Source organism: Dermacentor andersoni, chromosome 3, assembly GCF_023375885.2.
Source record: "Dermacentor andersoni chromosome 3, qqDerAnde1_hic_scaffold, whole genome shotgun sequence".
Taxonomy (NCBI): Eukaryota; Metazoa; Arthropoda; class Arachnida; order Ixodida; family Ixodidae; genus Dermacentor; species Dermacentor andersoni.
The window spans coordinates 167,463,484-167,488,155 of NC_092816.1; the positions used below are offsets into that span (position 1 = coordinate 167,463,484).

The 24,672-nt window shown below is 46.8% G+C and overlaps 2 protein-coding genes and 2 pseudogenes across 2 annotated transcripts; 2 read left to right on the plus strand and 2 right to left on the minus strand.

Moving 5' to 3' along the window:
* Positions 1–7,752: 7,752 nt before the first annotated feature.
* Positions 7,753–10,404, minus strand: LOC126524186 (uncharacterized). Its single transcript, XM_055067334.1, has 4 exons — positions 10,044–10,404; positions 8,996–9,138; positions 8,694–8,822; positions 7,753–7,838 (listed from the first exon to the last, which is right to left on the minus strand). Exons 1-3 carry the CDS (start codon positions 10,228–10,230, stop codon positions 8,712–8,714), a joined length of 441 nt encoding a protein of 146 aa, XP_054923309.1. The 5' UTR covers positions 10,231–10,404; the 3' UTR covers positions 7,753–7,838; positions 8,694–8,711.
* A 3,805-nt stretch (positions 10,405–14,209) lies between these two features.
* LOC140216467 (uncharacterized) lies at positions 14,210–16,617 on the plus strand (annotated as a pseudogene).
* On the minus strand, positions 15,447–16,343 carry LOC126524185 (tigger transposable element-derived protein 6-like). The gene has a single exon (XM_050172527.2). The coding sequence runs from the start codon at positions 16,341–16,343 to the stop codon at positions 15,447–15,449; it is 897 nt and encodes a 298-aa protein (XP_050028484.2).
* Positions 16,618–18,911: 2,294 nt separating the features above from the next.
* Positions 18,912–23,679, plus strand: LOC140216584 (uncharacterized; annotated as a pseudogene).
* Positions 23,680–24,672: the final 993 nt, after the last annotated feature.

The following is a 24,672-nucleotide window of genomic DNA, read 5'->3' on the forward strand; positions in this document are numbered from 1 at the left end:
CATCTCCGAAGAGGTCGCTCAAGTTGTCCTTTCCGCACACCATCAGCCGCCTGCAGCCACGAATCTCAACTCTGCTCTGGCAGTGCAGCCTGTCGCGACTCCTCCCACCTATGCGCAGCCAGTCCTGCCTGTGGCCGCGCCTCTTACGTACACGCAGGCAGTACGCAGGCCTCCGCCTGCGTCTTTCGCGACCCATTCCCAACCGGTGCCACCGGAAGCCCATGCTGCATCTTGGACCGCACCGAGAGCTAATCCTTGGAGGACGCGTGATTATCGTCCCATCTGCTATTCTTGCTGCACTCCTGGACACGTCGCCCGATATTGCCGACGTCGGCCTCAAGCGTTCGGCGACGCCTCTCGGCCCTTCCAGTACGGCAGCCAGCCCTTTCGCCAATACGCCACTCCTTCCCCCCAACCGTATGCTCGTGCTGACCTTCCAGAATTTCCTTCGCGTCGCTCGCCATCCCCTCGCCGACGCTCGCTCTCCCCAATGCGTCGGCGACCCGCACCACCTGACCAGGAAAACTGAACGTCGCAGTTCACGAGGCAAGAACTGCGCCCCATTCGAGCTGTCCAAGTCCTCGCGCCTGTCCTGCTAACGTGGTCGAAATTAGTGTAGAAGGTGTTCCTGCATTCGCTCTTGTGGATACCGGCGCAGCCGTTTCTGTGATAGCCGCCAAACTGTGCCGTTCGCTGCGCAAGGTGACCACGCCGCTTTCTGGACTGTCGCTTCGTACGGCAAGCGCTCAGCACGTCACTCCGCACGCAGCCTGTACTGTACGTGTGCTTATTCACGGCATTGTTTACATAGTCGAGTGCATTGTTCTTCCCACCTGCTCGCATGGCGTCATCCTCGGATGGGACTTCTTATCCCGTCATAAAGCCGTGATCGACTGCGCACGCGCCGAAGTTGAATTTTCCCCTTGTGACGCACCCTTGCACGAAGATTGTGACCGCCCTTCTAAACTTACCGTGCGCGAGGACACAGATATTCCACGTGGCTCCTTCGCTCTCGTACCCGTCTCTTGCGATGCCATCACTGATGCAACGGTCCTCTTCACACCTTCCGACGTCTTCATGAGCCGTAAATCTCTCCGACTACCCTTCGCAACACTTGACATGGCTGGCGGCTGTAGCAATATATACTTTTGCAATCCCCTCTGTGCGCCTATTACATTGCTCGTTGGTGAATGCCTTGGCATCGTGGAACTCCTCGACTCTTCGTCTTTGGTTGACGTCCCCGGAGACTCTTTTGATGTCGACTCCGGCCAGTCGTCTTCGATTTCCGCGCTTGGAGAGACGTCCAAGGATGCATTCTCGAGTGCCATCGCCGATACCCTCACACCTGCCGAACGCGCCGACCTTCTTGATCTCCTGCACCACTTTCGAAGTTCATTCGACGTTTCACAACCTCACTTGGGCCGCACGTCGGAAGTGCAGCACCACATTGACACCGGTTCACATCAGCCGTTACGTCAACGACCCTACCGCGTCTCGGCCGAAGAGCGTCGTGTCATTACCACCCAAGTCGAAGATATACTGCGCCGTGACGTTATTCAACCTTCGCACAGTCCCTGGGCATCGCCTGTCGTTCTCGTTCGCAAGAAGGACGGGTCTATTTGCTTTTGCGTCGACTACCGTCGGCTAAATAAGGTAACGCGCAAAGACGTCTATCCTTTGCCGCGCATCGACGACGCCCTCGACAGTCTTCAGGGAGCAGAATTCTTCTCGTCCCTTGACTTGCGTTCCGGGTACTGGCAGGTACCGATGGCTGCAGCCGATCGCCAGAAAACCGCATTCATTACGCCTGACGGCTTATATGAATTTAACGTAATGCCGTTCGGGCTTTGTAACGCCCCTGCCACCTTTGAACGACTCATGGACCACTTGAGGCCACGCAGCGTGTTGTCCATATGTCTGTGTTACCTCGACGATGTCGTGGTTTTCTCGCCTGATTTTCCGACTCACCAGCTCCGCCTCAGACTTGTTTTGACCTGTCTAAGGAACGCTGGCCTCCAACTCAACCTCAAGAAGTGCCGCTTCGCCGCGCGAGAGCTCACCATTTTAGGCCACGTTGTGTCCAAGCACGGCGTTCTACCCGATCCTGCAAAACTTCGAGCAGTCGCTGAGTTTCCGAAGCCTCAGACCATCAAAGAAATTCGAAGCTTTGTGGGCCTATGCTCATATTTCCGGCGCTTTGTTCGGAATTTCGCATCGATCATGGCGCCATTGACTCAGCTTCTGCGCGGTGACACCACCCTCTCCTCCTGGTCCCCTGCATGTGACTCTGCCTTCGCTACGCTGCGTCGTCTTCTCACCACCCCACCTATTCTTCGCCATTTCGACCCGTCAGCTGCAACTGAGGTACACACAGATGCCAGCGGGGTCGGTCTCGGCGCCGTCCTCGCCCAACGAAAGCCAGGCTACCCCGAATACGTAGTCGCCTATGCGAGTCGCACGCTGACGAAGCCTGAGGCCAATTACAGCGTGACCGAAAAAGAGTGCTTGGCCTTAGTATGGGCACTTGGCAAGTTCCGACCATACCTGTACGGGCGCCCATTCGACTTGGTCACAGATCACCACGCGCTTTGTTGGCTTGCCAACTTGAAAGATCCCACTGGCCGCCTAGCCCGTTGGGCATTACGCATCCAGGAGTACGATATTCGTGTCGTATACCGCAGTGGGCGAACACACTCCGACGCCGACGCCCTGTCTTGTTCACCTTTACCTCCAGACTCGGCCTGCGGAACAACTTCCGCGCACTCCATCTCATCTCTCGGCATGGACTCCTTTGCCACCGCACAACGTCGTGACCCGTGGATCGCTTCTCTTTTCGACTATCTTTCTGGATCATCGACCATCCCTGTATCCCGAACTCTCCGACGCCAAGCAGTTCATTTTGCCATTCGTGACCAGCTGCTCCACCGACGCAATTACTCTCCTGAAGGCCGTCGGTGGCTTCTGGTGATTCCCCGCAGCTTAAGGTCACAAATATGTGCCGCTTTCCACAACGATCCACAGTGTGGCCACGCCGGAGTCTTCAAGACGTACGAACGAATTCGCCACCGCTACTACTGGCTCGGCATGTACAATTTTGTACAAAAGTTTGTTCGGTGCTGTCTTGACTGTCAACGCCGCAAATCGCCGCCTTTACGCCCGTCTGGTGCCTTGCAGCCGCTCCCGTGCCCTGCCACACCCTTCGATCGCGTCGGCATCGACCTATACCGCCCGCTTCCTATGACGCCAGACGGCAATCGGTGGATCGTAGTTGTTGTTGACCACTTGACACGCTACGCCGAAACTGCTGCTTTACCAAGTGCTACGGCACGGGATGTAGCCTTTTTCGTTCTACATCGCTTCGTGCTTCGACACGGCGCACCTCGAGAACTCCTCAGCGATCGAGGTCGCGCCTTCCTCCCCGAAGTCGTCAAAAGTTTGCTGTCGGAATGCCGTATTATTCATCGGACAAGCACGGCATACCATCCCCAGACTAACGGACTCACAGAGCGATTTAACCGCACACTTGGTGACATATGCTGTCGATGTACGTGGCATCTGATCATGGTAACTGGAACCGCATTCTTCCATTCATCACGTTCGCGCGTACAACACCGCGATCCAGGCCACTACGGGATTTTCACCTTTCTTCCTCCTGTATGGCCGCCAGCCTACGCATACCATCGACACGCTCCTTCCATACCGTTCTGACTCCTCCGAGTGTCTACCTGTGTCCGACGTCGCCCGACAGGCCGAAGAATGCCGCCAGCTAGCGCGCTCCTTTACGGCCGAGCAACAGCAGCGCCAGAAAGAAAACCGCACCGACACGCTTCCGAACACCACCTACGCTCCAGGCGTTCTTGTGTGGTTGTCTGTGCCTTTCCAGACTCCGGGGCTTTCCTCGAAACTCGTCCCAAAATTCGAAGGGCCTTACCGAGTCTTGGAGCAAACATCTCCGGTGAATTTTCTAATTGAGCCACTGTCACCACCTGAAGACTTGCGCCGGCGTGGACGTGACATTGTCCACGTCTCGCGTCTCAAGCCCTACCACGACCCTCTGCCTCCTGATTCTTAAGGCGCCAGGATGGCTCTTCTTGTCCGGGGGGAGATTGTGAAGAAGAAGACGCGCCTCGCGGCACAGACACATCGCCAACGCGCGGCTCGGCTCCGCTCGCGCTGTTGATTACTGTCGCCTTTTTTGGACAGTGCTTCGGGCTGTCTCGCCGTTCCCGGTCGCTGAGCTTTTGCCTTAGAAGCCGCAAATAAACCTCTTCTCACTAGTAAATGAATAGATTTAGGAAAAGACCATTATGGCTGTGTACCAAGCACATAGCCGGTGGTTGGAGTGGCCCAGTCCCCCAAGAAATCTTCAGTTTTGCTGGAACGTCCTTTACCACCTCTCCCACCTGTGGCGTTTTCCCCTCCCCACCCCCCTCTCATTCAGTAGTTGCTAGCCAAACAAAATCCTGGCTACATGCCTGGTGTGAACTATGGAAGCATGTCACTGTTGTTGTTTGTACTTCGAAAGCCGCATGATGTTAAAGCTGACCTGTGTGTCTTTTAACATGCACGTAAAAACACCAGAAATAAATATACTTTATTTAATTTATAGGATTCAAGCACCACTGACTGGCCGAAGGAGGTGTAGGAGAAAAAGTGAATGAACCTCCAAGGCGCAAAAAAGAGGGTTCATGAGACTTTTCCCCTTTCCGTGGAACGGCTATGTAGTACGCACCATACTAACGACTGATGCACCATACATCAGGTCGCATGTTTTGGTTACATGATGGGCAAAAACTAGACAGCTCAACATTGACTGTTTCGAGTTCCACGATACTAAAGTACGTGTTGAGACTAATTGAAATATACTAGCTGATAAATGCTAAGTTTAGACGATTGCCTATTTTCTTGTGCATTCCTGTTCCTTATGCAACCCCTTTTTATATCCCCATTCCCATAGGGTGCCATTGAAAAATGTTCTAAGTCTGGATAATTAAACAGCTTCCTCAAGTCACTAGTATCAGTATGTATACCTAAAACATTTAGCTGAAAGGGTAGTTCTCATAATTGTCCTCGAAAATGGCCAGTTTGCCCAGCCTCTAATACCAGTCACAACTGTTGAAGTACTCTTGGCGAAATTGCTCTACTGTGTAGGTAACCATACTTCACATTTTCAAAATACTCTTGGTGCACATTAGGCATTCTCTCAAATGTGCTTTATTCACAGTCGATGCATATTACAAGCACATTACTGAACATTTCTTGAAGTAACCACCAGACAAAAATGTAATAACATGTTTTCATATACAATAGCTGCTATATTAAAATGTTAAAAGGAAAGTATAAAAGCAAGCACTTTCATGGAAGTACAGAAGGGATGCAACTGTACAAACAGTTTTATACACATACATTGAAAACACAAGCCCAAAAACAGTTTTATAGAATCAATGAATTGTGTCACCGACACGAAAGGGCAGTATTTCTGCACATACACAGCCGTTGCCAATGTTGCAAATACATGAATATAATGGAGTCTAGTATAAAACATAGCATATTAATCTTAAGAGCTCCAAACATTCTGAAACATATTTACACATATTTAAAACACTCTGCTTAAGCTCAAGTTATGCATGGTAAAAATTGAGTTTTGTAAAGTTCGCAATTCCTTCAAAAAAGAAAAAAAGAAAACACTGAGTGGCAATCTCTGAAGTTTTCCCCTGATCCTTTCCTAGCAGCCCGAGCCAAAGCTCCTGTGAAGAATCTACAAATCAATGGCAGAGTGACAGCACACTATAGACCCCTTCTCTTTGGAAGAGGCTTCAGAGACGAGCATCCCTTTGTCGGTGAGCCCCGAATGTGAAGGCCAGAACTCTGTGGCACAGATTTAGCCAACTTACGGAATGTGACTTGCAATAAGCCCCTGGCCTTCAACAGTGTTTAAACGTCATGGCAGCAGTAAAGGAGGGAACTGCACTTTTCAAGTTCCTCGGTTATACATTTGCGCAACTCCGAGACTGAGGGGACTGCTCTCCCAGGAACCACAGCAACCACAGGCTGTAAAGGCACTTGACAAATGCTTGGCTCATTGGCAAAGGGAATGTCCGGCTCTGATACTGCTGTACCAAGAGCCTGTGAAGACACTTCCGAAAGACTGGGCTCATTGACAAGGGGAATCTCAGAACCTGTTTCTGTTTCTAGACAGCTTCCAAGTATAATTTGCGGTCGACTGAGGTAACTCTGCGGAAGAGAGGAAAAGCGCCACCTGTCGCTGTACTTAAAAACAACACAAAAGTGTTTGCATGGGTACTTGTGCTTTCTAAAGTCGGGGCAGGTACACGATGGCTTGGTGAAGTCGACTGTGTACACATCATCATCACTTCTTTCAGAATGAACCGAGAACATGCCTTCAGTGGGCAGCTCTTTCATGTCTGTGTGGCTGTATTCCTCTGCGTTAACGAGCCGTCTCAGCATATGTTTAACAAACCCGTGAGGCCGGTTATGCAGGTATGCAGGAATATTTTCGCTGTACTGTCTGTACACTGATGAATGCCTCTTGCTGCCTCATGGAATTTCACTTCTTTGTCGGGAACGTAGCCATGGACGACAGCTGTGATTAGGGATGTCAACGACCGTTTCCCACTGGCACTTTTCACATACTGTGCCTTCAACACCCTGTTTTGGGCCTCAATGCCGTTATTTGTGGTCAAGACAACATCAAACTCCAGCCTGTAAGACATGACCCACAGCTCCTTTACAGAGAGCCACACTGCTTCAAAGTAACTGCGGAATTTTTCGTTTTCCGATACTCTGAGGCGACAAGGACTTCAAATGCCATGTCAAACTCATCCTGATTTGAAGCACTGGCTAAGCGTTTCATGAGTCTCAGGGCCTCATCCGGATCGGATATACTGTTTTCTATTCTGCGCAGCCACCTTTGCCATGCTTGTAGTCTATGGAAGTCACAGGTGGAGATTTGACTCTCTGGGAACACTTGCTTGATGGCACTTATTTCTTCCTTGCTGTAATCTACCATCCAGTACTGTGGGGACCAGTTATCACACCACTGCTTAAAAACGTCTAAAGCATCAGCGATACAGTGGGTCGTCTCAAACTGTACGATAAACACACCAGCTGGTGTGTATCCCGACGGTGTTTTCACAACAAGCAAGAAAAGTGGTAAGGCATAGTCACTAGTCTTGTGTGTTGCGTCCAGGCAAACTACTGAGCCTCCATACTTTTTAAGCATGTTTCTCATGAACTTTGTCTGGAAGCAGAACAGCAACGTGTCTTCACACTCGCTGGCAATGCTCTTTTCCACGTTGTTCAAGTCGTTGCTACCCACGCAGCTGCGTGCTGCATATGGCCGATAGAAAATGGAGGATTCGGGTTGCTCACCCCTGATCTTTTCAATAAGGATTCTAGCATTCTCTTGAACGACTGTACTGAAGCGGTCTCTCTTAAGAACAGCTTGGATCTGGTTGCTGATATCACGATGTGTTCGGAAAAAGGCCCTGCAGCTGCTATCAGGCTTTTCCTTGTTTGCAAAAAGCACGTCGTGCACGTAATAGTGCAGACACTTTTTCACATCTGATACAGATGTAATTCCTTCCCTTGCCAACATTTGAATTCTCTCAGCAATGTTCCTGTCCATGTTTTGGCTAAAAGCTTCCATGTCCTCGAAACCATGGTTACGATGGGAACCGCAGTTGGCAATTTTAATGTATATCCGCGTCTCTTTGGCCAGTCTGCTGCTCTGCGTCAAGCACCTCCTGCAGCTGCTTGGCCTTGTCTGCTTTCAGCCGACCCTCTTTTGTCTGGCCGCATGGCTGGGGAAGGTCCACCTAGAAAGTAGGCATTGTTACGTATATTGAGCATACTTTATGGTTTAAAACAGCGCGACAAGATGAGAAGAAAGTGAAGACGAGACAGAAGACAGCGCTCAAGAAACAACTGGAAATTTATCTCCACTTGTCCATTATATATACACGTGGGAAATACCAAAACAAGCAGAGTGCGAAAGATGAAAAGAGTACAACACATACAGCCTCGGCTTGGATGCCGAGACTGTATGTGTTGTACTCTTTTTATCTTTCGCACTGTTCTTTTTTGTGCTATTTCCCACGTGTACTCGTATATATACTGGAAATAGTGGAAATAAACTTTCTGTTGTTAGTTCAGTGCTGTCTTCTGTCTCGTCTTCACTTTGGCCTTATATTGGCACGCTGTTTTAAACCATAATGATCATTGCTGCTTGAGCTAGTTGGTTAACTATCTCAAACAAACCTTTCATTGAGCATACGTCAACCAAGTCTAATGTGCCCCATCTTATGCCACGACAAATTTGCCTGCACTGCGGACCAAGGGCAACAGGAAAAGCCGATATTAGGGAGTTTTACTAGACCGTTCTTTAGCCCCGATAACGATACCATAACGATGCACAACGCGTGTTCAAGGCTGTCAGGGGGGAGAGAAGGCATCCTTATCGGATCCCTCTACTAAATCTCCCTACTATCACCAGAAGTAGAAGCAATGATAGTGGACATCAGCTACAAATTTCTCACGAGCCACTGCAAGGACAATGTAATAATTTTTTAAAACTGCTTGTTTCGTGTCTGCTTGCAGACATAAATGCCAAGATAAAGGTGCCCAGAAAATAAGCTGCAAGCATTTTTTACTTGTGATTGCACATTACGTACCTGGAAATCTGGGTACAATTAAATCCACTTCAAATTCGTTGTTGCTGCACACCCTTTCTTCTTTTTGCCTTGGAGGTTCATTCGCTTCTTCTCGTACACCTCCTTCGGCCAGTCAGTGGTGCTTGAACTCTGTAAATGAAATCAAGAATATTTATTTATGGTGTAAACCTAAAGTAACCTAAACTAAAGTAACATAAAGTAAATTCTCTTTACACTGCCTGTACACAATCTTTAAATTTGGAACGCTGCTGGATATCTGCATGAGACTGAAACGCTCGCAAGTGCATCATCATGTAACATACCTGGTCTTTGTTTTTCTCTAGAGTCTTCTTGTAGTATTCCGTTCCAAATATGCAGACTTTGACGGTTTCTTTGACAACCACAAACAGTACATTGTCTAGAGAGATTCTGCACCCGGAGTGGATCATGGAGAAGACGACATTGGCTGAAAATAAACAATAAAGGCGATTTAATGAAGGTGCCTAGATTTATGCATGGCACAGGGCAATATCATCTCTAGCTTTAGTTTGTGTAATGTAATGGCAGCAAAGAAACTAAGATGCGCTGCCTCTAGCAAGAAAATCTGGCTCTCCTCAACGAGAATAATAATGATCACTATTATTATTAATTACTGATACTTTTTGTATGGTTTTAAAAAGTGACAACTTAAAAGCAGCACGAACATGCTACAGTTTGGTTGGGCCTGGGAATTTTAATATAATACGACAAAAAGCTCGACGCTGCAGCTTCAGCTCATATACAGAATTCAACATCAGGCATATGCCTTGCTCTAGATGTCCAATTCACACTTCTAGCAGGACCACGGATGGCACACACGGCCGTGTCACGACATGGAGTACAGCCCTACCGCAAATAGTGTCTCGTGTTGCGCGCGATTGCTTTTTCAATGTTCAAAAAAAAGTGCAGATGCATACAAATTCAAATCAAACATGTAAAGAGCACAGGGGCAGACCTTTCATTCTTTGTATTCGTGGTTACCGTGCGTACGCGGTTGTAATCATGACTGAAATCCGAAAAATAGCAGTTGTTAATTTGACGTTTATCAGAATTTCTGAAAATCGGGTCATGTCGCGGTAACCAGAACAATACTCCACTCAAACCGAATTAAATAGGTGCTAGGGGAACTCTGAACCGGTAACCAGAACAATATATAACCCCATCTTCAAAAAGGCGAATCAAGATGAATCAATCGTCTAGTGTTGCGCACTAACCGCAACTGAAAACAAGTCGTTCTGCCACCTTGAGTCCGTGGTTAAAATTACTACTTCGTTTTACAATGATGAATCTACGCGCAGAGCGAAGCATTAAGAAGCAGTCGATACTACTTACATTTGGACGGCTTGTTCAGGTCTCTTGATGTCCGCACAGCATACCTCTCGTTGACGGCAGCCAAGGACCTCTCAAAAAGCTTAAGCTCATCGTCTGACTTCACGTAGCCATGGGAGTAGCCGTCTTCATGATGATGTAACCCTTGGAGGTACTTTTCGATCACCTTCTGTCGGTCAGGCTCGCTCATCGTTGCGTTCCGTGTGAAACAAAACAATACACGCCGCAAATATGACACGCGCGCCAACTTCTCGCTCAGGTGGAGTGAGCTGATCCGAACTGAAGCGCCGCACACCGACCGCGCCGCCAAACAGGGAAAAAAAGAAAAGAAAATGGCGATACGTCATCGAGGCGAGGCTCCGCCCCTGCACGGTAATGTGAATACGGTCGCACCCTTCCATGACGCTGATGATGTCCATATCACCTTCGCCGGCCAAATTATTACATCGAGGCCATATTCGGTCCAGCTAATTTTAATTATTCCTTTTAAATTTCACGCTATTCTACACATTCGCGCACAACGTTTGACACATGCTAATATTATATAATAGCACTAAACAAAACTGCGGGCAAAAATTTTTTGCTAGGCAATTGGGTGAAGGCCTTTAGGGTATACTGAAATAAGTAAATGAATAAGTACGACTGGGTAATAGTATGTATTCATAATGAATGTGTAATATAGATAACTATTTCTGTTTCGTTTTTTTTTTTTATGGCTGGCTAGAGTTTTATTGTAGATATTGACCGCTCACTGTACAGATTGCCATGAGATTGCCGCCATCGCCATCGGCGTTATGTTGTGTGGGTTGTGTTAGGGTGGCTAGAAGGGGAGGTGTGAATACCGGCGGCGCAAACGTGACCCCACAGCGCACCGATGCCGCGGGGCGGCGCTGTTGACCAAGGCGGGGTAAGCACGCAGCCGAAATGAGCGCCTCGCCAGCCTCGCGTCGGCTGCATCTCTACCAGCGAAGTGAAAGTGAGCCCGTTTCGGGTATCGCGCGCTTTCTGCGAGCGTCAAAGAATGAATCTTTATCATGAAAACAATGTTATGTCAGCCCAAATCATTACTCCTGTGAAATTTTATGGGCCCAGCTCGCACTGTATCGAGATTAAAACGCGTTTTGTCTGTGCGCATTTCGTGAGCTGGCTTTGGGTGTTAGGAGCTAGTGGGGGCTTCGAAATAATTTCGACCACTTCGGTTTCTTTAACGCGCACTGACATCATACGGCACACGGGCGCCTTGCATATCGCCTCCCTGAAAATGCGACCGTCGTCCTCGAGATCAGCAGTCAATCACCCTATGCGTGCCGTAAGACCTGTAAACTGCAGACATTACCTGATAAAGTCTGGACGTATTTACAAACCACTTTTTTTTTTGCGCTTGCAGACCTGTAGCATGTCATTTTGATGCTCATATAAGGAATTTACTATGATTGCAGACAGTGAAGCAACAGATCTGGTCATGAAATTGTTTATTAACAAGTGAGCAAAAAAATACACAACACACAATGTTTCAGTGTTTTCCGTTTCTTCTCACTGCTCTGCTGATTGACACCTTTAAGCAAAAAGTTAATCCTTGTGAGGCAATAAAAACGTATAACTGAGGCTGTCAGGGTAGCAGAATGGTCTAGGCAACCAACCTTTACTATTTAACCAATTGACTGCAAAATCTCGGCCACAGCTTTGGCATGCTAGCGTGTTACACTGAATTAAAAATTATGGGGTTCGACGTGCCAAAACCATTTTCTGATTATGAGGCACGCCGTAGTGGAGGGTTCCGGAAATTTTGACCACCTGGGGTTCTTTAACGTGCACCTAGATCTAAGTACACGAGTGTTTTAACATTTCGCCCCCATCGAAATGCGGCCGCCGTGGCCGGGATTCGATCCCACGACCTCGTGCTCAGCAGCTCGCGCCTTGTCGTGGGCCAGCTCATTCGGGTTGATGGAGCCGGGGGAGACGTTCCGGCCCATGTGAGCCGGGAACCAAGTGATGACGTGACGGGCCGTGCCTGTCTTGCGGGTCCTCAGCACTGCCGCAGCCTCGGCCGAGACAGAGCCGGCGAGAAAGGCCATCGCCGCCGACCTGGAGTCCGTGAAGATATGCGTGCGCCCGGGTTCGCACAGAGCCAGCGCCACTGCGACTTGCTCTGCGACGGACGCCGCCGAGCGTTGGATAGACGCTGCATTCAGGATCTTGCCTTGGGGGTCAACCACCGTGGCCACCAGTTCTTGTGTGCTGTTTACAAGGAAGAGAGGCCTGGTTCCGGATCCTTGCTTAGAAATGTGTGGACAACAAATACCTGTAAACAAAGATCACAAATTTCTAGGTGTTATACTCGACAATAGACTCACTTTCGTCCCACTCATTAAACATCTTAAAGAAAAATGTCTGAAAACAATGAGCCTAATGAAACTTCTATCGCAGACTACGTGGGGTAGTGACAGGAAGTGCGTAATAAATCTCTCTAAGAGCCTGATTCCGTCACGATTAGATTACGGTGCCGTGGTATGCAACTCTGCCACCCCGAGCGCGCTAATGATGCTAGACCCTGTTCACCACCTAGGTATCCGCTTGGCCACGGGCGCTTTCAGAACAAGCCCGATTGAAAGCCTATATGCCGAATCGAATGAGTGGTCACTCCGCCTGCAGAGATCGTACATCAGCTTTACATATTTCCTTAAAGTACGCTCTAATCTTGAACATCCATGTTTTGGCATCGTTACCGATATGACGTGCGCTACACTTTTCAGCAATCACCCCTCTATAAGACAGCCTTTCTCGCTGCGTGTGAAGGAGCTTAGCGATGAAATGCATGTCCCACTCCTCGAGCATCGCTTAATCCACCTAACCAAGCTCTTACCTCCTTGGGAGTGGCAGGCGATACAATGTGACATATCCTTTATAAAAGTTACAAAGCACGCTCCTGAGGCCGAAATCCGGATGCATTTCCTAGAACTACAGTACAAGCACTCCTGCGCAGAGTTCTACACAGACGCTTCGAAATCAAGTGCCGGGGTATCCTATGCAGCCGTCGGCCCATCGTTTTCGGAATCCGATGTACTGCATCCGGAAACAAGTATCTTTACGGCCGAGGCCTACGCATTACTCTCTGCTGTGAAGCATATAAGAAAAGCAAAACTTCCAAGAGCAGCGATCTATACAGATTCTATAAGCGTCGTGAAAGCCTTAATGTCACTCAGCAAACATAAAAATCCCGTATTTAATGAAGTATATTCGATCTTGTGTAAAGCATACTCATATAACCAGAATATCATAAGATGCTGGGTCCCTGGCCATAGGGTAATCGAAGGTAACGTTCTGGCGGACGAGATGGCCACGTCAATCACATGGCAAGCTGTTAACCCTACTGCTGATGTGCCTGTCACCGATCTGAGGCCTTTCTTACGAAATAGACTGCGAAACCATTGGTAGTGCACGTGGGACGCGCAAACAAATAACAAACTGCACGTTATAAAGCCACAGTTAGGTTTTTGGCCCTCCCCAACAAGATCTCGGCGAACAGATGTCCTATTCTGTCGCCTCAGAATAGGAAACACATTTGGCACCCATAATTATCTGCTTACTGTAAATGAACCTCCAACCTGTGGTACATGCGGGGAGAGGCTGACCGTGCTCCACGTTCTTCTGGAGTGTCGGGAAGCCGAATCTGAGAGAATGATACATTTTTCCTTAGCATACAGACAGCACATTCCTCTTCACCCAGTAATGTTCCTCGGCCCAGAACTGCTTTTTAATACAGACACAGTCCTAGGTTTCCTGAGAGATGTGGTCTTACATGTTATTAGCCCCATGCATTCGTAGCGCTTCCTCTCTTTAGAGGATGCCGCTGGGATAGTTGTACTGTATAGCACATGCCTACAGACCCTTGTGTTTTGAGGGCTCTAAGGAGGCAGTAGTGCTGTAGCATTTCTTATAATCTGATATATTTTACCTATCGTATCATTCTTTTTAATTGCATATAGATGTTCATAGTACAAGTCATACGTCATCGCAATAAAGTTATACAGATTTTACCCACTTCAGAGCGTATATTTTAAGGCCCCTTTACAGCCACGTCACACCAACTTCATAGTAATCATAATTACACTGGAAACTCATTACCACAGACATGGCGCTCTTTGGCCATACCTGTCCCTTGCGCCATAAAAGCCCATACAACAACAACAACAAGACGACCAGATTTCGTTTGATGGGAACTAGTTCATGTGACCCGCATGTTACAGGCGCACAAAGTGCCTCTGCTGTATCACTGTCCACTGCTACGCCACTACAGTAGCCTGACTATGACGCTACGCCCCTTCACACAAACAGCCAGGCAGCAGAATTAGGCGATGATGGCCAGAATGAAGCTGAACTGTTTTCCCAGTTTTCTGATATCAGTGAATGTTCAGCAGTGTCTGGTGACACTGCCAATAGAACAGATCACTTTTTCCCATCTGGTGACCCGAGCAATACTGGAACAGCTTCTGCGGAAGATGATGGTGACCATGAAGACGCACACAAGTCTCCCGCCGCAAGACTTGCTTGCTTTAACAGTGAATTTTGCTATAGAGTTTGGGCTTCCTTGGAACGGCGTCGAAGCTCTCCAGAAGCTGATCGCGTACGTTCTTGACAGGAACGACGTTCCTGCAACCAAATACCTTTTCAAGTAGTATGTTGGTGCAGGTGTCGAAGCCGCGAGGTTTCACTTCTACTGCGCAGAATGCTTAACATGGCTGGCTGAAACTTCAGGAAAACTTCAAGAAAGAAACAGCGTTGAGGGCTGCTGTTCAATCTGTCATAAACAGTACAGTGCCCGCAAAATGCTCCTCGATGGCCACTTTTTTTTTTTTTGACGTTGCCACTCCAACAGCGAATCTCCTCTCTCCTTGCTGATACATCTGTGGCAGCTGCCCTTTCCAGCCAACTTGAAGACATTGCTCAGAACAGAGATAACAGCCAAATGACTGATTTCACTGACGGTCAGTTGTATATAGACATTAAGGCGAAGATTTCACGTCACGACTTAACGCTACTGCTCAATGTAGATGGGGCATCGATTTTCATATCCAAGTACAGTGGACTCTCGTTAAACGGAACCTCAAGGGACCGGGAAAATATGTTCCGTTTATCAGGAGTTTCGTTTAGAGAGAGAAGGTTCAGGATTTCGCAATCCGTTCCAGACTGCTTGGTGCCGACGAGGCAGGCGTGCGCGAAATTGGCAGTGTCCGCTGAAGCGGATCTCAGATGCAAAATCTAGGTATTAAAGAGGACGGTACGCTATGGGCACAAACTTTATTGCACAAAAGCGGTAAGCAATGAACTTTTTCCCAGAGCGCTACTAAAATTAAAAAAAAATCTCAATAGTCCACTTATTCCGCGGTAATCAGTGGGAACTGCGATTTATTGGCTTGTGAAAAAGGACTTTATGTTTGCTTGTTTGAGCTCTCGCAGCCGTTTTCTTTGAATGGCACCACTCATACTAGACAGGCTGCTCAAAAACAGCTCAGAACTTTCTTCTCGTCGGAAGAAACTCTTAAGCATTTGGACTGCCGATTCCGCCTGCGCAGGTGTCACCACAGGATCAGAGTCGGCAGTCTCGTGTTCGACTTCTTCATCCTCGTCTTCGCTTTCATCGGGGGGACAGACATCAGCTACAATGCTCTCCACGGTGTTTTCCGGACATGTTGCCACATCACTGTCAATTTGAACATACTCATCAAATTGAATGCCCATCGCAGCACAATTCACCAGTAGCAGCTCTTCTTCGGCTGCATCTTGGACATCAAGCTCATCCTGTGTGCAGTGTTCTGTAGCTGAGGCAAACCGTGCATGTCTGAAGCAGCTGGCAATGGTCGTTGCACTCGCCTGCCGCCAACCATCATCAAGGGGGTAAATGGCGCGCAGTACATCGACCCTGTAGTCGTTCCCTTTGTCCATGCATAACAGCATCCTCCGGAGAAGGTTCTTGCGGAAGCGCGACTTGAGCGCTTGGATCACACCCTGATCCATAGGCTGCAGCAGTGCTGTGGTGTTTGCTGGCAGAAATTCCAATTGTATGGACTTCAGACCCGCCACATTTCCATGTACAGGGCAGTTATCGACGAGGAATAAAACTTTTCTTTTGTCTCGCGAGAACCGTGCATCCTCGCTATAAATCCATTCCCTGGAAATGGACTGCGTCATCCACGCCTTGCCGTTGGCCTGATAAGAAACGGGCAAGGTTGCGACATTTTTGAAGCAGTGAGGGTGCTTCGATATCCCGATCACTAGCTGCTTCAATTTCTCGCTTCCCATCATGTTAGCCCCGATCAGAATGGTCAACCTGTCCTCACTCAGCTTCCCCCCGGTGCATTTCCCTCCTTTGAATGACAAGGATTTTGAGGGTAGTAATTTGAAGAACAGTGCTGTCTCATCTACATTGTAGATGTTCTTTGCGTCGTACTCCTCCAGAATTTTGGGGAGCCGTGTCGCTCGCCAGTCGGCGCATGCCGTCGTGTCTGCAGCGGCAGCCTCCCCTGAAACGGCACGACACACTATGCCATTCCGATCTTTAAATCTCGTCAACCATCCTTCGCTGCACAAATTCTTCTGCTTTCGCGCGAACGAGTGGACCACTGATCGGAATGCTTTCACTGCGGGCTATCCGCAGCCAAACCACCATGCACTTCTCCAGATCTTCGTGGTTGGCCACCCGCGGTCGTTTTCTTTGAGGGCCAAAGCGTGACGTCTCGAAAGCCTGCCGCAGCTTATCCTTGTCCTGAAGTATCCTCGTGCGGCTGCTCTTGGGGACGGCGTGCTTCGTTGCAAGCGCTGTTTTTGTGAAGCGACCACTCTCGAAGTCGTTGATTATCTCCATCTTCCTTTCCAACGTAAGGGCATTATGAGGTCGCTTCTGCGCTGCCATCAGGTGCTGACTTCGCGACGAAATGTGGCAGACGACGCTAAACAACGGATGTAAGGCTTAACCATAACAACAGCAAGCGCACCGTGACAAGACAGCAAGTGATGCGGTTACAGTGTGCGAGAAAGAAGTAGTGGGGAGACAGTGATGCGTACCGCGATGCGGCTCTGCGTGAACGTCAAGTTGCGGTTTCGAGTCTATTTTCGGTTCCGTTTATACGGTGGTCTGAAAATTCGAGTTCCGATTAACGGAATTTTTTTTACATTGCCTTAATACAAAACCAACCAACTGCGAGGCGTTTGTTCCGTTTAAGCGTGGATTCCGTTTAACCGATTTCCGTTTATCGAGATTCTACTGTATTCAATTCGGCCTATTCAAGTTACCATAAATGAGTTGCCACCACATCTGCGTAGCAAGAATGTTCTGATACCAGCTTTGTGGTATGGACAGTCCCACACTGACATGACTCTATTCGTAAAGTCATTCGTGGAGCAGATGAATCAGCTTGAAACGGCCGGAGTCACATGGAAAGCTGGGTCGCAAAGCATTCACTCCAAGGTAATTGAGCTCAGGCAGATGTCTGTGATAACTACTTGGCAGTATCTTAACCTCGTCTCTTACTTTGTCATTACAGGTATACTGTGCAAGTTGTACTGCTGATGCACCGGCAAGAGCGCTCCTCCAGAACAGCGTCCAGTTTAATGGCTACCATGGCTGCAGCTGGTGTCTTCACCCAGGGGAGTGTAGATGGTGCGAAAATTCTTGTGACTATCCTTTTTTTTTGTCTTTTCCACTCTCTTCATCCAGCTTTTTAATCCTGCTGGTGCATTTTGGCAAACTTGCATCTGTTCAATTTACATGCCTCTCTCTGTGCCATATGTATAGACTTCATTTAAGACAAAGGTACTGTTGAAATTAGTACCTCTATATCAAACATTCAATTTAATCCACTGCCATCAACCTATCCTTCAATTTAACAAAGTTCATTTTGAAGGAACTTGGATGCGATTTCATAGGTTCGTTCGATTCACCGGCACCAATGTGAACCAGTCCACAGCAAGGCTTGAGAAGGTCATAAATGGTGCAGCTGGATTACAGCAATGCAAGCAAAATGCTACACTTGAAAACAGAATGCTGAGGTGCAGATGTAGTGCAGGCCTTATGTATGTCTACATAATGTGCGGTGTCTGTGCAAGTTTGGTAGGCGTTAAACCACAGGGACATGGCACGTTTTAAGATGTTTTTCTTAAGTACAACAGGAAGGAGTATACATGTACATGACATACATTCGGTTAACGAATAATCATTTTTACACTGCAAAAGAACAAAGACTCTGTCGAACATAAACATGTCTCACCTTCACTGGCAAACATGTGGGTGATTCTTCTTCCTTTTAATTTTATTGCTTGGCTTTAGAGGGCAATAAATACACAAGAATACCACCTGCACTGAGAATTTACAGACATTATGTTGTTTAATCCGAAATAGTATTGCTAATCGATGGGCACAAACAGTGGAATTGTGGGCTATGGTAAATACACATACACAACATCCTAGTATACATGTCTGACGTAAACAGCGCACCCCACATTGCATGGACACAGCAGATGCATGTGAGCAGGGTTTCAACCGGGCTTGCGCCCATGTGCTGCATTGTTTGTTTCGTATCTGCATGTCTGTGCTAACGTGGTACTGTCAGTAGGAAAGTTGCGGAAAAATCGGGAACCAGCCCAGCACCTTTTCCTGTCATTGTTCAGAGGCTGCCATTGCTACACCGCTGAAACAAATGGCAGGGTGCAGCACCTCGTGGGTGGTTCAGGTGGTGCAGGCAAATTAAACAGACCTCATATAGTGATGCATCGTAGTTTGATGCGTAATATACCATGTTGATTTAATTTTGTAATCTTCTAATTTTGCAGTCCTCTAAACCTAGAGCATATCGTATTTGGTTTAGCTTAATTTTAGAAGTACCTATATTTTTTACTAAAATCTTGCAATCTTCTCAATTGCAGTGAAAGGTTAAGTACTGTAATCTGTTCTGTGGTATGGTTAATTTATACTTTTATGTACATGCATGTAGGAACCATCAAGTACCCAGCAGACAACATTCCCAAAGAGCGAACGCATGACCTAACACTTCAACAAATGGCTGAAGCTGCATCATATGGGACATCAATCAGTGGTATCAAAGGGCCGTCTCCTCTCATCAACCTGAGACACTTCGATATAATTTGGGGATTTACTCCTGATTATATGCACTGTGTGTTGCTTGGAGTGACTCGGCAGCTCACTGATCTGTGTCTAACAGATGTCAATGAGCCATATTATATTGGGGCACCACAGGTTTTTGAACTGCTGGACAACCGCCTCCAAAGTCTAAAGCCGCCACTCTGCTTTGTTCGCCTTCAGCGTTCGTTGGCTTTGAGAAAGTATTGGAAAGCTACAGAATGGGGGGGGGGGGGGGGCAACAGTGGCTTTTGTATTTTGCACTTCCATGCCTTCAAAGAATTTTGCCATCAGAATATAGGAAACATTTCTCACTTTTTGTAAAAGGCATTTGCCTCTTGCTGAAGGACTGTGTGTCTTCAAGAAATGTCACGGAAAGCACACATTGCCTTGCGAGATTTGTTGTAGACACACAGTTTCTGTACAGCAAGAAGCAGATGACTTTTAATATGCATCAAATCATGCACTTGCCGAAGAGTGTAGTTCTTCAGGGACCACTTTGGGCACATTCGTGCTTTGCATTTGAAACAAACCTTGGTAAGCTGAAAGAGCTCGTGACATCAGCCAAAGGTGTTTCATTGCAAATTGTTGAACGTTTGCTGATGAGTAACAGCAGCAAAAAACTGAAAGCATTGGCCACCATTAAAACACAGAAATTCATGTCAAAAGCTAAGAAAGCCTCGTGCAAGAATGCAGTGCTGCAGTTAGGCAAACCACGAGAACTGCATGAACCACTCCTTGGCTTTGTTAAGTCTAAGCTTCGTGACATTGTAAGCGATCCTATTGTTAAACACGACAGAGTTGAAGTCTGTGGGTATGTGTTTCACAGTGAACAGTACAGCAGGCCACACAAGACAGATTCCACGTCTCTCATGACCTCTTCGGGTTTGTTTGCAAAGATTGAGCACATAGTGTCCTTTAAGGATACATCAGCTAACCTAAGGTATTTTGCAGTGTGCAAAAATTTTTTTTTTAACTCCAGCGCTCATGACTGCACATATCTTGAAAGCACACCAGCTGCCCCAGAAGAGCCTTGTAGAAATACTCCCAGGGGCTTTGCCATGTATATTTATTTAAACGTATTTTGTAAAAGTAGTGCGAAAGGCTTTGCATATAAGTCATTCATCACTTGTTTTTTGTAAATGCTACTGGCCTCCGTCTACCACCTTTTTCTATAATCTTCATGATGCCTTAAACTTCATATATATAGTGTGTAACATAAGTGTCAAAAAAATTTTTTTAATCATGCAGAGTTCGTAACAACACCAAAGACTTGGTCAGCTATGAAATTGCTTCTGACACATTCAAAAAATATTGATAGGATGCTAATTATCAGTAGTTTAACCTTACAATGCCCAGCATATCACGTTTGCTATGCTTAACTTGATACTTCAATATTCAAATTTAGGCATTACAAGCTTAATGCATAGCCTATTCTAGCATTTTTCATGTGCTGGAGTGAGTTTTCACTTGTAGCTTCTTCAATTAAGTAATTACTATAAAAACTCGGGTGTTGCTCAAATAACATTTTATTTTGCTCAAATGTACTCTCCGTGGCCAGAAACGAAACTGCCCAAGTTTTTCTTGCTTGGTTTGGACATTACGAGGCTAATGGATCTTTGGTGTCTGTGATAAAGATATTCCAAAGAAGTTTTACATTGTTGCAAGGTTTATTTTGATGACTTTTTTGACATCATTGACATCATGTGGACCTGATGATACAAACAAAAAACTGCATAAACATACAAATACTCCCTCACTTATCAAGTGTTCAATTTCAAGAATGGTGGTGTATGCAAAGGCAATGTTCTATGATGTTCTTTTGACATTATAGTAACTCTAAGTGAAGGAAAAATAGGGAAAAAACTGGAGAACAGTTTATTACAGGATACCTGTGAGTTGCTTTTATACTGAGTGTGCAAAACGAAAACTACTCATACAACAATTTCTGACAGACCAAGAAATACCAACTCCTTGCATAATAGAGGAGCAGCCGGCAAGCTCACATGTCATTCTATATCATGCTATCACTTCTGCTTTTTTAATCTCGCTTGTAAGCAGATCGTAATTGTTATAAACGCTGGATCTGCTGAAGTTGTGGGTGTAGGCACAACTCTTGCATCATGCAAAAAATCTGTTTTTCTTGGTCTTTTGCCACATGTCACATGATCTGGTTTTATATACTCAGTATAAAAGCACTTTACTAAAAGTGACATGTAATAAAACGTTTAAAGTTTAGCAAACCTCCTGTCTTCTTTTTCTTAATTGACCTATTTTTCCTTCATTCATCCTGAGTTCCACTACATCAATCATCCTGAGTTCTACTAGTGTAAAAAACACTATGGCATATGGCAAGTTACCTGGAGAGTGAAAGGAATGTTGCTCGATTCCACGCCATAAATGTCACGAAAACACTTGGCAGCTAACCATTGTCCCATCTAGTTGTTTCCGTTGAAATTTGAGCTTTCAAGCTGTTTGATAAATAATCATGTAGATTTTCTGCATTTAGTTTCTTGAGTCTTCTCTCCTTTACTCCATCCCACCATGACCTTCGAAAGTATTTCTTGATGGCTTTGACATTAAGCTTACGCTCTTATGCTTTTGCAAAGCAGTTGTCAGGACTGTTTGCTTTAGAATGTGGGTAGCCAGATCATTGACCTTTCAAACTTTTCATAGTATCTGGGCGCTAATATTCATTACTTTTCCTTGTTAGTGGTCCCCACCCTGCCCTGAGGCTCTGCTTGTGCCCTTGTTATTTTTGATGTGCATAAGACTTGCCTGGCAACCTCACATCACCAATTAAACTTTGCTGATAATTGCATATCAGAAGAAGCAATATAAAAAACTGACCCTAATATAATTTCTAAATGATTATAAGTGAAAGATGGCCCTTAACACAGATAAATGCAAAATGTGTCTTTCATGTTGCAGCACATTGTCCCCTTGTTCTGTAGTATATAACAGCGTCCCATTCCTCTGTTATATCGTAAATGTCCTGCATTAAATCTAACACTCAGCCTCCACTGGCATGGGTATGCCACATCTATTTTTGCCCACACTAATAGGATGTGCAGTTCCATAAATTATTTCGTGGCACCTGTATCCATCAGCATTCAAGTTGCATCTGTATAAAGCATTTGTATGCTTGAAAACTGAAATTGAATGTATAAGTATGGGTGCCCCATTCTTTACATTATTGCGCTTGAAGCTGTGCAGAGTCACGCTGCATGATTATTCTCGTCTATAACTGTTCATCCCATGCAACATAGATGGATTTCACAGTGCATGAATTGCATATGTTAGGTTGCTGACATGCCTATATTTGCCATGCAGTAAGTGAAATGAATTCATTTCTGAAACATATAGACTGCAAATGCTTTGGATCATATATAGCAGCAGTCAACACTGTTTAGGTATTTAAGAATAAATTACTTAGGCTTTTGGAATGTGATGCGAACTAAAAGTTTTGTCCCTTTTCTTATTTACTAACTGCTTATGTATTTTGCCATAATATCACTAGTGTGCATATTACATACATTTATACAGTAATGAAGTAGAAAAGAAAGTTGTGTAATAACCTTGTTTATCATGTTTCAATGCCACTTAACACTTATCTCAAGGCATTTGAACATTCATTTGGTGCTGTTTCCTTGTAATCCAATTAGTGTATGCTTTATTCACTATATTAACCTTGTAATTATGTGTTGTGTTAAGCTGACCGCAACATAGTCTATGCCATTCAGGTCATGAGTGTACAGAAAAATATTAACAAATCTTGCATCGGACAAAAAACATTTGTTAGAATTTTCCACTGTTGTTTTCCCGTCCGGCTTATTTTGCCTGATACTATTTGTAGACAAGTGCATTTTGTGTGCCTGTACAACTACTGCATGCATCCCACTTGGATTTATATGTGATCTTTTCATGGCCTACAAATAAAGCAGTTGCATCCAGTTTTGGTGTCTCCTAAGTGAATGAATATTCATTTCCATTTGAAAGCTGAGATGGCATGCCATGCTTTAATAAGTCCACCTGTGTTTATAACAACCAGCCATGCACAAATAGGTTAAACCTTCCATACAGGTTTAAGTTCACTTTCAAAACTAAATTACTCAGAATAAGTAAGACTAGCTGCTCCTGTCTTTGCAAGCACTACATGTTACTTGCTTTCAGTTTAGCTGGATCCAGTTGCTACTGATACAACTGGTCAAAGTTCCAGTTGGAACGCAACTGGAACCAATTGATCCCAGTACAACTGGTGATGGTTCCAGTTGGAGTGCAACTGGAACCAGTTGATCCCAGTACAAGTGGTCAGATTTCCAGTTGAATCCCAACTGGGCCCAGTTGAAACGCAACTGGAACCAGTTGATCCCAGTACAACTGGTCAGAATTCCAGGTGGATCCCAACTGGGTCCAGTTGTTACCCAGTTGGTTCCCAACTGGGACCAGTTGGCGTGCAACTGGGACCAGTTGGTGTGCAACTGGGACCAGTTGGTTTCCGGCTGAGACCAGTTGGTCCCAGCTGAAACCAGTTGGATCCCAGTTAGAAATTTTCACCTGGGCTGACACGCTGGCCTCTGTGTCCAGCTCCATGGAAATGGGGTGCCTGCAGATTTCGACGGTCAGCATGTACGGCGGCACAGACGATTGTGCAAAGCCTGTGTGGCATATGTCGAAAATTGGCGGGTTCTCGGCCACGACGTGGAGCCTGGCCGCGGACGAACTTGAGCTTGCTGCCGCACGCCTCCGCCGCATACCCTTGCGACGGCTACCCTGGCCGCGGGCTTGTGTGGTACCTGGGCTTGAATCAGGCTGCTGCTTGCTGTTCGACCTCCCCCTTCGGCATACACGTGCCAGTTGCTCAGTTTTCCCGCACGTAAAGCATTGTGCTTGAGAGAACTGGCACTGTGAGGGGGAGTGCACACCACCACAGCGACCGCAGGTACTGCCCTTTGTCGCCAACTCGTTGACCGCCGCTTCCGCCGACGGTGAGCCAGTCGCACTGGAAATCTCGCCGGCGTCCTTGGCGGCAGCTTCCATTGCCAGCGCTGCCTTCACGGCGTCGTCCAGCTCTAGGAGTCGCGTCTGCATGGCGGGGTCGTTGATGTCGCAGAGGAAACGGTCCCGGAGCAGCGAGTCCAGCTGGTCCCCGAAAACGCAGGCACTCGCTAACCCTCGTAGCGCAGCAACGAACTGCCCGACAGTCTCTCCGTCCCGGCGGCTCCGGTTGTTGAAGCGGAAACGCTCCATTAGTATGGACGGTGCTGGGTTGAAATGCCAGCGCAGTATGGCGGGCAGCTCACCCAGCGTGTTAACGTGCGGCGTGGTTGGCTTGAGAAGGTCGAGCAAGAGGCTGAAGACGCGGGTCCCGCAGCTGGCCAGGAAAATGTCCTGCTGTTTGGCCTCCGGTGTGTCGTTTGCCCGGAAGAACACGTGGACTTGCTCCTCGTAAATTTGCCAGGCGGACCTATCTCCCTTGAATGGCTCGAGCCTTCCGTA

Coding starts and splice junctions, on each gene's coding strand:
- LOC126524186 (XM_055067334.1), bottom strand. CDS start 10,230: ATGAGCGAGCCTGACCGACAGAAGGTGATCGAAAAGTACCTCCAAGGG. Junction 9,139..10,043: donor CCTGAACAAGCCGTCCAAAT/GTAAGTAGTATC, acceptor GTTTATTTTCAG/CCAATGTCGTCTTCTCCATG. Junction 8,823..8,995: donor TAGAGAAAAACAAAGACCAG/GTATGTTACATG, acceptor TTTCATTTACAG/AGTTCAAGCACCACTGACTG.
- LOC126524185 (XM_050172527.2), bottom strand. CDS start 16,343: ATGATGGGAAGCGAGAAATTGAAGCAGCTAGTGATCGGGATATCGAAG.